Consider the following 13791-nt stretch of genomic DNA (forward strand, 5'->3'; position numbering starts at 1 on the left):
AAGGTCAGGCCTGAGGATATTGCCACCTGTTGTATAATAATTTATCTGGTCTTTGTCCTGGGTTGCTGGCATAGAGCTTTTAAAACCCTTGGAATTTCCTGAGTGGCAGTGGTGCCTTTGTTATGCTAATGAGGTGACCCAGGGAGGGCCCCCAGAGGGCTTCTGGATGGGGGCTGTCACCAGAAGGAACAACCATCCGATTAGATGATGGGGCTGTTGAGCGGGCCCAGCCTGGGAGGGGTGGGGGACCGGAGAGGGAGTCCAATCACCCAGCTGATGATTTTAATTATTCGTGCCTGTGTAGTAATGAGCCCCCGACAAAAACTCTGAACCCTGCAGCTCAGTGGAGCTTCCCAGTTGGTGAACGCACTGATGTGCCAGATGGGCGATGTGTCCTGATCCAAAGAGGAGAGGGCAGGGGAACTCGGTGTCCCCTTCTCAGACCTCATCCAACGTGTCTCTTCATTTGCTGGATTCGCTGGTCCTTCTGACGTGGGGCTTCCATAACAAAACTAATCACAAAGTAGTGCTTTTCTGAGTTCCGTTAATCATCAGAGCAAATTACTGAACCAGCGGGGGTCATGAGAACCCCTGAAGTTATAGATGGTCAGTCAGAAGGAAGTGCAGGTGGCCTGGGGCCCCCCAAAATGTGGCTGCTGGGAGAAGGAGGCACCGTCTTGTTGGGGGCTGAGCCCTTTAGCTTGTGGGGTCTGTGCCAATGCTGGGTAGTTGGTTCCAGACATGAACCCAGTTGGGGCTGAAATGGAATACTCACCTGCAAGGGTCCAAACTTGGTGTGCCTGTGGGATGGGTGCAAGGGGCACGAGGAATGAGGTCCTGAAAGTGCCAGATTTTTCTGTGATGCTAATATAGCGCACACTTGAGGATGCTCGCCTCACAAGCTCCTTCTGAGGCTCTGGGAGGGTCCCTCACTAGGTGTTCACAGGGTCAGATTCAATATGCACAAGTGACATGTTTTTGTCTCACTTGTTGTATTTTTTTTAATTCATTATTATTTTTTTACTGGTTTTTTTTTTTTTTTTTTTTTTTTTTTTTTTTTTTTTATTGAGAGAGAGAGAGAGAGAGCGAGCGAGCAAGCAGGGGAGGGGCAGAGAGAGAGGGAGACACAGAATCCAAAGCAGGCTCCAAGCTGTCAGCACAGAGCTTGATGCAGGGCTCGAACCCATGAATCATGAGATCATGACCTGAGTCGACATCGGATGCTCAACTGACTGAGCCACCCCGGTGTCCCAATTGTCTCGCTTATTTTGAAAAGCTCCCTCACCCACCCACCCATCAGATTCTAGAAGCTTCAGTCTTGACAACCCTTTGGAAGTGACTGTGTCATTGTTGAGAAATGGGGCTAGACTGTCTCCCTGTTCTAGCACGGCGCGAAGAAAGCAGCCAAGACTTTGGCAATTCTCAGGCTGGGCACGAAAGAGCTGAGGGGCACTCTGGCAACACCAGAGGGGCTGGGGTCCTCATGAGACTTCAGAGTGCAGGAGCTGGGAATGGAGTCAGGACCCCAGACTTCAAGAGCACAGATCATGGCAATCTCCCAGAGGATGAGATGGGAACCAAGGGCACGTCAGGGCGTCGAGGGATGGGGCGGCCCGGCAGCCCGGCCCTGACCCCGGCAGACAGAACCGGGGCACCGGCCCCCAAGGCCATGATGAAACACCCACTTCCGCCTTTTTCCACATGCCACTTGAGAAGGTACGTGGGACAGCAGCTCCCAGGAAGAGGAGAGAAACAGCCCATGGGGTGCATGCCTGTTGACCTGACTACCCCAAAAAGATGAGTTAACTCGAGATTGGCTAAACCCCCAAGGAAATCGAAGTCTCCCTCAATGGAAATAGGGATTTCAGAACAACTTTACAAAAACGTTTGTTTCTTTTTTTAATTGAGCTGTGTTTGAAATTGTGAACCTTCTCATTTAAAACAACATTATGGATACAGAAAAATTTTAAAGCCTTCCAACTAAACAGATTGTCTAAAGGTCACTGTGGGAATTTTTAGCATAATATGATTATAAAATAAAACCTGTTTGTGATAAAACCGTAATAAAATTTTCAAAGAAAGTGGCCATATCACTTAAATTTAACCTAAGTGTTCTGAGGCAGAGACTGCTAGCTAGTCACCAAAATCTTATTTTCCTGGGCTGGCGGCCAGGCCACATTTCCCAGTCTCGCTCAGAGCTGGTGCGGCCACACCACCGACCTCCCGCCGACAGAATCCGACCAGAAATGGATTCAGGACTGGCCCGACTGAACCCCACACCCACCACTCTGTGCTGTCTCCCCCACTTCCAGCTCACTGGGGTGCAGATTAACAAGCTGCCAGAACGCTCCGTCAGCCTAGATCCTTGAACAACCCCGGGCTCACCTCGGGCTTTTATGTGAGGGATAACATCCTACTTAGTTTTCTGGATAGGCCCATGAATGCGGGGTGGTGAGTGAGCATGACCTTAGGCTCTATTCTTGCACATCAATCTGGTGCTGATTCAAGGTGGCACTCCATGGGCGCTTACTATTTGCACGTGGAGCTCCTACGTTGTAGCAAGATCCACCTTACCCACTAGGAGCCGAGCAGGCACGTCGGCAGCTAGCAAGAACGCGAGGAAACTGGACTGCAACTGTGACGAAAGAACAGGCAAAGGCATGCGACAGCACAGGGGAAAGTTCATTTGCGAAGGCACCACAGATACGGTGGCCAGGGGAGCTGGGCCCTGAAGGATGAGAAAGCTTCCGAAGAAAGGACAGGGGCGGAGGTGGGAGAGTTCACTCCAGACTGAGGAGATAGAATCAAAGCCGGTGAGAAGCAGCTACAAGGAAAGAGGCTTCTGTTCAAAGAGAGGGGAAGAGCTAACAATCGGGGTTGACCACGAATTGGAGGCACTACGCAGACAAAAAGGCAGAGCGATTCCTTGAGGGGTGGCCAGCCTCCTGGCACAGGGACGGCGGAGAATGCGGTTCCAGCACGGGATGGGTAGCTGCTCCATTCAGCGGCCTTCCAGCTCCGGGATCTACGTATCTCCGGTGCCTCTGCCAAGCAGGCTTTGTACAACATTGCCGGAAGAAAGGAGAATTATTTTAGCCCTGTTTCAGCGTTGCTTACACGACGGTCTTTGCCACATTCCCTTTCAAGGCTGTGTTGGCTGGGATGGGACCATTCAGTGCGTTCGATCCTAAGCCAGTAGAGAACATCCCTTCACGACGAGGCTCGGGAAAACCCCTTGAATATGATGTTATTATCGGAAGAACTTAGTAGGCTGATATTAACCAGGATTGCTGCTGGGGACCAAGAAAACAGAGAACAGGAAGTATCTGTTTCGAACGCGGAGGCCGTGGGACAACGCTGCGTGAATTGCGTGTGCTGGCTGACAGCAAGTTACTAGCTCCTACCACCAATTATGGACATAGGACTTTCAGAAGAATGGTTCACACAAAGACATATTACAACACAGCTGTGCGGAGAGCACTTTTGTCTTTCCTGGGTGACTTTTCATCTCGCAAGACACCTCGGCCTGAGCATTATAAACGTGAATTTCACGGTGTAGTTTTGAAAAGCAAACTAGTTTTCCACTTTTAGATGTCTATGTTATAGGTCAAAGAAAGTCTACCGGAGCACTAGAAAGAGAAATACTATTCTAACATCACAGTAAATGAGTCAATTTCCACTTTCTGCATACAGAGTTATAATTTCATTTCACAACCCTTTCTGAGTTTCCACTATGCGCTCGGCACTGTGTTATTCATTAGTGATATAAACGGAATGAAAAAGAAAAAATGGGGTCTTCTAAACTTGAAAACTTCCTAAGATCCACAATGTTATCTTTTTGTAAGAGCATTTCCAAATGATTATTTTATTTATTTATTTATTTATTTATTTATTTATTTGAGAGAGAGAGAGAGAGAGAGAGAGAGAGAGAGAGAGAATATCTTAAGCAGGTTCCATACTCAGCATGGAGCTGGCAACGGGGTTCATTCTCACGACACTGGGATCATGACCTGAGCCAAAATCAAGAGTAGGACACTCAACAGACGGAACCACCCATGTGCCCCCGGCCAATGATTATTTTAAAAAATGGTAAGTTCGGCTACATTCTTGCCCCAATAAACAAGGTTATTTTGCTTGTCACATCTCGAGATTCTACATATAAAGAATGACTTTCAGTGTTGGCCTGGGCTGTTATCTCATCTCCTGTAACAGGACTCCAGATACTTAATTTAGTGCTTAAATAAAAGGGAAAGGGAAGAGAATTTTCCTGAGCTCAGAAATGATTGTTAAACACACACAGAACTCTTCACATTATAGAATGGATCTTAATTAAACAGCTCCCGCCTCACAACAGCGAAACAAAAGAAACCCATAAAGCCATGTTCCGGGGCCACTGGAATGTTCGGATATGACAGTAAAACAGCCACACAGGAAGTTACATTTCATACGCCATCATTCAACCATAAATATGAGCAGTGCCTTCTTAGTCTCTTTCTTTTTCAGTCCTTTCAAAATTCAGGTCACGTCTCTCTCATCGTACAGCATCCTGAGTAAATCACATCTCAAGTGGTGACAAGACCTGTCTGCCTTTGATATCCAATCTCAAAATACTTCCCAATCGCCTTTCTACCCACCTACCTTACTTATGTCCTGGGTCCTAAAAGCCATGTTTTACAAAGCTTGGGAACTGCATTCCCTTTCGATAAAATGAACAACTCACAACAACAGCTTCTATTTTGTTTGGTTTTCGCCCAACTGTGCTGACTCTTTCCAGCCCACATTTACTGGTCCTGCCTGGAACGTGGATCCCAGTTTGTTGTCAAGGCAGGTACTGAGTCTGCTCCCTGTGACAGAAAGCAGGGCTAAACCTTCAAATGGAAGATTCCCACCGGCCTTGGCATTCGCACCATGTCATTCCTAGGTGCACTGTGGTATTTCTCTGCTCCCCAGGCAACATTCTGAGATTTCCTTCCCTAGCCAAAATGAGAAATCAACATTTTCCAAAGTGGGGCGGGGAGAGCCCCAAACGACAGAATAACACTTCCAAACATCAGTGACCCTGAGTCTGTGTTTGCGACGGGACAGAGATCAGATTAGCCGAAACTGAGCACGTCAATGCTTCAGCACTCACAGATTCTTATTTCTGGCCAGCTGTGTGATCCTGTATAGTCACTGAACCTCTCTGGGCCACAACCACTTTGTCTATAAAACCAAGAGAATACCAAGAGACCTTCCAGCTCTAAGTTCTTTGGGCCACAACAACTGCTTTGTAAAACCAAGAGACTCCAAAGACACCTCCCAGCTCGCATTTCTTTGGGTCTGGGAAATTAACAACGCGGTTAGAAAATGCCACTGTCTCTGGACTGACTCTGCAGACCTTGGAAAAGTAAAACTCGGATTAAAGACCATGAAATTGAGGGGGAACAATTAAAAGATCTCTAAGGCCCCTTTCCACATTTTGACTCTAACTCCGAGAGTGAGGCTTGGCCGGGCAATTGGCCATAAAACATTAGCGGGTCTCATTGCTTCCAATGGCCAATTCGGCTCTAGCGAAACATTCTTCATCGTGTTTCCAGGCACTGCCTTGAAATGTAAAGCGTCCAAGGCAACGGCAGAACGACTTGCCCTATGCTCTGCTTTCACTGGCAACTCGCCCCTGGGTCCCCGATTTCTCAAGCCAACGAGAGCATCCACCTGGCAAGAACAGGTAAGAAAGCCACACCTACCCTCAGCCACTGCTTCTCCGTGAGGGCGTCGCTGTAGTCCACGTCCCGGCGCTGGCGAGAACCCCTACCAAATATTTTCTCCTCCTCTTCCTCACATGTGAGCCGTTCAACTTCAGCATCATCCTTAATAATCCAGGAGGGCAGCTCATCTTCCTCCATCAAGCGGGGCTTACGCTTTGGGTTCCTGGCATCTTCCCTCCGTCGGTCCATGTCCATGCGCTGCAGGTAGTAAACAGAAGTGTCACCAATGGGAAAGGGGGACTCTGTCCAGTACCGATGTCACAGCACACAGAACTTTCACGAGGGGCACCTGCGTGGCTCAGTCGGATAAACGTCCGACTCTGGCTCAGGTCATGATCTCACAGTTCACGAGTTCGAGCCCCGTGTTGGGCTCTGTGCTGACAGCTCGGAGCCCGGAGCCTGCTTCGGATTCTGTGTCTCCTCTCTCCACCCCTTCCTCACTTATGCTCTGTGTGTGTCTCTCTCTCTCATTCTCAAAATAAATTAAATAACACTAAAAAAAAACAAAACAAAAACAAAAACAACTTTCACGAGTCTCCTCCTATGGCTTCAGGGCCCCTTTCTGCTTTTCCCATAGAGTCTCTCTATCCTGGCTTACTTGTTCCGGTTCCTTCCTCACACACACTGTCCCACCAGAGATTCTGCAAGGTGAAATCTCCTTCCTCCCTCCGTACCCCATCTTTGAAATTCATGCATGTAAAATATGCTCTTTACAAATTCCTTTACTTCACCTGGGTGTGTGCAAAAGCTACCCCTTAAAACAGTGAGAAAATTCCAATTGGGGGTATATTTAAAAAATATGAGCCCCAGAAATACAATTTGCTGCTGCCCTCGCATGAAAGTACTCTCTGAGCATATACAAGAGAAGCTTCATTAAGAAAACTTCCTTTGACTCAGTAGCGCTCATGCTTTTAATTAAACAGAGAAAAAAAAAAGTCAGCGACCCAAGTTTTGCGGCAGACTGGCTCACCCTTGGACTCGGACATGTGGGCACATAAATGGCTTGATTAGTCATTCGGCCATGAATGTATTGGATTTTCGGCACACCACGGGTTCCGTGAGAGGAATGTCCTTCAACGCTTTAGCTTTTAAAAAGTTTAGCTCTTATGAAAATATTACAACGCCAGAGAAAAACCTCAGATGTAATGTCACCTCAACGGATCAAGTTTTAAGTAAAGTATCTCCCTTTCATATATTTTCATAGCCTTTGAATGCCTACTTCTCCACCTCTTGCTTTCTTTTTTAAAAACCCAGTGCACCTGGGTAAATTAAGTACTACATGCTGGGCTTTAACCTATAACTAAACAATCTGAGAGCTAAAAGAAAAAAAAAAGTAAATAAGACCTACACGGAATTGCTGCTTATGTTATACACACACACACACACACACACACACACACACACACACACATATGTATGTATGTATATGTATGTATATACGTATATATATATACGTATGTATGTGTGTGTGTGTCTGTGTGTATGTATATGGGTAGCTAGATGTACTATTTCTACAATCAAATAGACCATTAACTATTCAATGATTTACCTTTCCCCCTTCTTCCTTCAGTTCTACCGTCCTGAAACAGGAATTCAACATAACTTTTTCTTAACAACTGAAACTGGTAACAAAATAGAAATGAAATTTCTATTCAAATCCAAACTTGACCTCTAGAATCGACACAAAAATTAAAGTTCAAAGTCCCTTCACCTACGCTTAAACATTTTTGGAAATTATTATATTCCCAGGGTTGGGGCAGGCTTGCGGCACGGGGGAGCCCCATTGGTAGATAAATGTGGCCGTCCTGTTCTGTCATGTGCTATAGTTAGCTGGAGAGGCTGTCCTTAATCCTGACTCCGAATGTTCTGGTATCAGAAATGGGACCCACCAAACTTGCCTTGTTAGAACACAGAATGCCTTGCTAATAATACAGTCTACAGAGGGGCTTCTCAAAGGGACCTCCTAGTAACAGTACTTTAGAATGCTAATGGAAAAAAAAAATTTTTTTTTGGTGAATGCATTCCACTGTGATGACAAAATACTGCCACATCCACTTCTGATTACATCACCACCATCACTTTTATACCGATATACCTATATATGACTTATCCCATGCATTTGTCCACAAGTGGGAAAATAAATCTTTTCTGACATAAACATTTTAAAAATCGATATTAAAAAAAGTAAAGTGATAGAAAATCTGATATAAAAACTAAATTGCATTTGTTTTTTATTTTTCGTTTATGAAGGGGTGATGCACTTTTTAAAAAAAAGTTTATTTATTTACTTATTTTGAGAAAGGGAGTACATGTGAGCCAGGTAGGGGCAGAGAGAGAGGAGAGAGAGAATCCCAAGCAGGCTCTGCACCATCAGCACAGAGCCTGTCGTGGGGCTTGAACTCACAAACCATGAGATCATGACTGGAGCTGAAATCGAGAGTCAGATGCTTAACCAATTGAGCCACCCAGGTGCCCCGGGTTGATGCACTTTTTAATAAGCTTAAAGTTCTGATGCTTGCCATCTCTTCCCAAAGATTTCTACTTGCAGAAGACACGTACAAAGATGTGAAGTTGATATTCAAGCGTGTCTAATTTACTATTTAGGTACTACATGAATGTATTTGTTTTACGATACATTCATGATAATAAAAGTTGTGCTAACAACTACAATGATTTTTAAAAAGCACTTCTTAAAGCTTCATGTCTGTATGCCGTTGAAATATTTCACATTTGTATCTTGATGTGGCAAAGGTCTTTTTAGGTAAAATTCATTGTTAATCAGTGTGAAGGATCACTGTTTCTGAAGTTCTGTTTTTAGGAGAAAACAAGAAAAATATTTAAAAGAAAGGTTTCATTTTAAAGAGACTAGCTTATCTGCTTAATGTGCGTTATTTAACCACAGTGTCCGTGATAAATAAAATGATAACCTTATATTAATTTTTACATAGAGAACCAGCTTTTCAAATAATAAGGGATAAAAAGGTTAAATATTTGAAATCCAAATCTAGCTTGCATTCCATTCTTGTGTCTCACTGAACTTTTTCATCAGGAGTAGCTGGCAGGGAATCAAATGTGATTTCCTGCCCCCTGGTGGAGGTGCTAATGCATACAGAATGGGACAAAGGCAGCCTGCTGCTTGGATTTAAAAAAAAAACAAAAAACAAAAAAAAAACCAAACCAAACCAAAACTTTGTATCATCTAAAAATGAGAAGGCAACCATTAACAAGCAGAACATTCCCCAAATCAAAATGCCTACAAAACAGTGTTCCCTAGCCAGCCAGCTTCATTTGTTCTAAGCCTCCTCTTTGCATGATACAATATTCCCAAATTAAAAGAAAGCTGGGCCTTGGCCAGACATTTCTTTTTTTTTTTTTTTTTTTTCCCCTGAAGCTTTCAATTTTTACAAATATCCAGCCCAAAAGTCAGAAAAGAGATGTACTCTTTTCCCCTCACTTCGGGGCTGCTGATGCAAAAATCTCCATCTCTGGGCCTAATCTAATTTGTATAATGACAGGCAGCTTATCCTTTCCCGGGCCTCAAGAGTATCTGCGGCTGTAGCACTGCTGAATTATTGCCAATCAGGAAGCAGCCAGGGAAGCTGAGGGCCTCTGGCCCCCGTGATCCCCAGTAATCTACATTTTAATAAGTTCGTCAAGGAGAGAAAAGATGTCTGTTTCCTATGTGTACCTCTAATGTCCCCAAGGAGAGCACCAGTCTATAAGGGTGACCAACAGTCGGGGCTCAGAAATTTAGGTCTGAGGAACACCCTGCATTGGCCATGCTATCACATGACTGTGTTGCATCATTTCTAGCCAAAAATGCCTTTCCTAAGGAGGGTGGTTCACTTAGGAACGGGGTGGGGCGGGCAAAGTGCTCATCCCAGGTTAGGAGCTATTCCCACAGCTCCCTAAAACTTCCCTGAGGAAGAATTAAATGTCTTTTATCTCGAACCTTTATGTGTGGACACAACCGTTGTTCCCTAGTCAAAAATTGCAAAAAATAACGTAAGCCTCCACGCAGCTGGAGCTCTCTTCTCAGACTGTCTGGGCTAAAAAGACAGAGGATGCAAATCCTGTGGGTCACATCTGGCCCAGAGTCCTGTTTCATTTGGCCTGCAGTAGGAGATCATAATAAAAACAAAACTGAATTTAGCTGCAAACATTTTGAAATCCAGAGATTGCCCATGAAAAAAACCTAGATTTCCAGCTTCTCTTGGAAATTTGGAATTCCTGGATACCTGGGGTCTTGCGGCTCTGTCCCCCTTAGACAAAGCAGCTCTGGTTTACCACCACCACCCACCCACCCCCATCCACTTGTTTCACTCCTGCAAAATGCCTGACACCTTGAGGACATTCAAACTGGGGGCCTTGGACTTGGGGGCCGTGCAGCATGACCGCATCACAGTTCACATTTCCTTACTCATTCCGCCATCAGACTAAATGTCCGAAAGATCGGAAAGATTGATGGTACTGGAAGGAGCCTTGCAACTTCACAGGTCCTGATCCACACTGACATCTTCACGGGGCTTAAAATGTTGCAAACGCTGCCATTCGTTCACTCAAGATTTGCTAAGCAAGTACTATGTGCCAGAAACCGTTCTGACCATTGGGCCGCAGAGTAGATGAAAGAGGTCCAGCGCATGCCTGAAGAATGCAGCAAAACAGCACTTCTGAGGGCCTCCTTCACGACCGGAGGGGCTTGCTTCCGCACGTACTGACCCTGGGGCGGGCCACACACGTAAATCAAGTGCAGATTTCAGCAAAATCGCACGTGACTATGTAGTACGGAACGTCAAGGTTGAAACCATGGCTGTTAATTCCTTAAATGTCAAGGTTCTTTCCTATCTGCCCAGATCAGCGAAATCCAACCAATTCCGATCTTTCAGCGAAGGCTACGCCTTGATGTGCATCTGGAAGGCTCCTGCTGGCTTAAGCCAGGCTCTCTTCAACAGGAAGGAGACACACGACCCGTGTTGTTTGGTTGGGGAGCATATCTGCTTTGATCCAGTAAGGAGACAGCGAGGGAATGATTGTAAACTACCTACAGGAGTAGGGCAGGTTCCCAGAATGATGCTGGCCTTGAATTACAATGAGTTGGGATTGGGGCTGGGGGGCCAGGGGCAGGGATCTGGGGCAAAGCCGTAGCCTACATGGCCTGTCCATCCGGAAGGTGCGGCTGCCACTAAGCCCTGGCCAACTGTTTCCACACAGAGACATGGGCCTGGTGCTGCCCACCCTCATTTTTCAAGAGAAGCCAGAAATCAGGATTCTTTTTATGTTGGCAACAAATTTGAAATTTTAAAAAACACCGCGTGGGCCAAACAAAATATGTCTGCAGGCTAAATTCAGCCAGCCTGCAGCCTCTGAACTGAAAGGCCCAGGCTCTCCGTAAAGGAAGTTCTGCCAGGGCACGCAGGCTCCAGACATCGCGCGTTAACAGAAAAAGGTGCACGATTTTCTATGGTATTACCATAAAAAGATCAAATTCTTCCTCTCGTCGAGCAATCATTTGGTTCAGGGTCTCATCGTCGGGCACTTCATCTTCTTCCTGGGGTTAAGAACAGAATGATTTAACAGGCTTTAGGGGAAAGTTTGGACAATCAGGGTGAGGTATGAAAGAGTAAAGTGGATCTGTCCTGTAGACCACAGGGATTCATTTCTCAAGCCCCAAAGAAAAGAGAAGGGTCACTGGGGGTAGTATTTGCCATCATTATTTCGCAAGCTACTCAAACCAATCTTCCCCGAGCAAAATCTGTTTAGGAAGGACACATGGTACACTATGAAAAGTACTGTGTGTGTGTGTGTGTGTGTGTGCGCGCGCATGTGTGTGTATGTGGGGGGGGGGGGTTTGGGTTTTTTTGGTGCAGGGCGGGGGGGTGGTGGTGGTAGTGTGTATCTTGATTCCATTACTTTTGAAACAAGTTACTTAACGTCTCCCCTGCTTCAATGACCTCATCTGTAAAATGGGAGTGACATTTAGTTCACAGTCAAGTTGTAAGGAAACGTAAGGGAAAAAGGGCCTGACATAAATCCTTTTAATTCTATTAAGCCGCATATAAGTGCTGATTTTCAAAACCTTATGAAACCCACCAATATGTGAAAGTTTGTGACTAGGCACAGAACAAGGCCATAAAAATCGTACAGATAGTTCAAATACAGAGCCTTTAAGATGGGTTTAATCAGTGTGTTTCAGTGGGAATTATTATGCTAACAGTTAAAGTTCTGGATGGGTGCATAAGGGGGAACAGTTTCGTTTTATGTGATATTAGACCAAAGCACATGATCTCTCTGCAAACTCCTCAGAAACCAAGTTCTCAAGTTTTCTAGAAATGCTATGACTTCCACACTTTACAAAAAAACAAAAAAAATCTAAAAGTTGGGCATATACTATAGAACTTACCTTCCAAAATTATTTTTATCATATGCTGACTGAGTGTGTTAAGAATCAAATGGGGGGATCGCAGGGTATGGGCAGAAGGAGGAAAAGAGGAAAACCCACAACTTCAAATATCCAGTTTCCCAAATTACATGTGCAAAAACGAGGCACCTTGTTCTAGAAAGAGTATGAGTGTCCTAGCAGCTTCAATGACTATGGTTCTTCCCAAGATAATGTCTTATGGACTGTGTTAGAAGTGAATGCGTTTCCATAGGCAAATATCTAATGACTCAAGATAATAATTCCTCGTAAAAAGCTTTCTGTTCTAGTTCGCCTCTAACCTGATTAAAGTAAATTTGTCTCAATATTGCATTTCATTTGACAAAGACCAAGCCTATCTGGCAGCGGGCTGATACTTCATGGTACGAAGAATTTGGTTAACATATCCTTTGGTGAAAAGGTGCCCTGGTTTGCTCACTACCTAGAACCCCATATTATCCACTCTCTGCCTACACAATGGGGGGCTTGCACATCCCCACGCGTAAGGTGAAAAGATTCTCTTGTAAACTGGCAAGAAGCCTGCCTGCAAGGGTCTGACCTTCACAGAGAATGAAATGGCTGGGAAGTGTGCAAAATACCTCCCTGGGGTCTTTGTATCTTAGTACTTCCCGGCCTGTCAGCCGTGCAGATGAGCAGCCTACTCGGCCTCAGTATTTGGAACCACAGCCCTTGACTGTGGTCTGTCAGTGTCTCCAAAGATCTGGACACAGGGCGCCCAGGGCACCCAGACACAGGACACAGGGCCCCCAGTAAATGGCACCACGTCTGACACACTAACAGCCTGGAAGGAGTGTGGAGCCCCAGTAATGCGGCTGGCCCCAGGCCCCAGCCCAGCCCAGCCCTGGTGGCCCCTGAGGCTGGGAGACATCGACATCTCCCTGCAGCCTAGGACGGGTGGAAAGCTCCAGGCTCCTCTGCACGCCATGTTCCCCAGGCCAACCTCTACTTTCACAAGGCCAATACAAAACGAGTTAAAAGCAAAACCAGGGTAGAGACCATGGGCTGAGTATCAGCTCTGCCCACACCTGTGTTGGGACAGTATACATCATGCAAAAAAATAATACATGTTTTTTAATTTCCAGGTGTGTAAACAAGAACACAAAATTTACCTGACAACCTGATTCTAAATCTGGACCAGTCAATTTCAAGAATCAAGCCTCTATCACGTATTCAATTTTAAGAATCAGAGTGGTGAATTATTTGAGATCACAATTTTAAAAATACGGGTGGATGTATGAATGCGTGTGCACACATATTTTTCATTATTTTAACAAAACCTAATACATAACTAATCAAATATATTAGACCTACAAGTTAGGAGGAAGCACGGTATAAAAGTGCTCTTCAGTTTGCAAAAAGATTCATTTCAGGATTCATTTGAATATCAAGATCTACTTCACATTTAGGCTCATTTCACACACGCAAAAAAATGTACGGGAGACTTTCAAATGAATTTGGTTTATAATTTATAGAAGATTTCAAAAACATATATCCTACTTAAGGCAAAATCGAACTATATCTAATATATGCAATGAAAATAGTATTCCGTATGAATATGTTAAGGTAAACCCACTCCTCAGCTTACAAATATAGGGACATCAAACCAAA

At 45.0% G+C, this 13791-nt stretch overlaps 1 protein-coding gene and 1 long non-coding RNA gene across 7 annotated transcripts in view; one reads left to right on the top strand and one right to left on the bottom strand.

Moving 5' to 3' along the window:
- The window catches only part of SMARCA2 (SWI/SNF related BAF chromatin remodeling complex subunit ATPase 2), a 180528-nt gene that overhangs the window by 62999 nt on the left and 103738 nt on the right, over positions 1–13791 (bottom strand). For all 6 annotated transcript variants that reach the window (XM_086684935.1, XM_086684940.1, XM_086684938.1 and 3 more), the window contains exons 26-27: positions 11218–11295; positions 5727–5945 (exon numbers count right to left, since the gene is read on the bottom strand). In XM_086684935.1, coding sequence (XP_086541061.1) covers positions 5727–5945; positions 11218–11295 — 297 coding nt within the window. The remainder of the gene's footprint in view (positions 1–5726; positions 5946–11217; positions 11296–13791) is intronic.
- On the top strand, positions 1343–13422 carry LOC147574699 (uncharacterized). Its single transcript, XR_015243428.1, has 2 exons — positions 1343–1716; positions 13266–13422. It is a non-coding gene; the product is annotated as an uncharacterized LOC147574699 (long non-coding RNA).

The sequence above is a fragment of the Puma concolor genome, chromosome D4, assembly GCF_028749965.1.
Source record: "Puma concolor isolate L17-30 chromosome D4, mPumCon1.1.hap2, whole genome shotgun sequence".
NCBI lineage: Eukaryota > Metazoa > Chordata > Mammalia > Carnivora > Felidae > Puma > Puma concolor.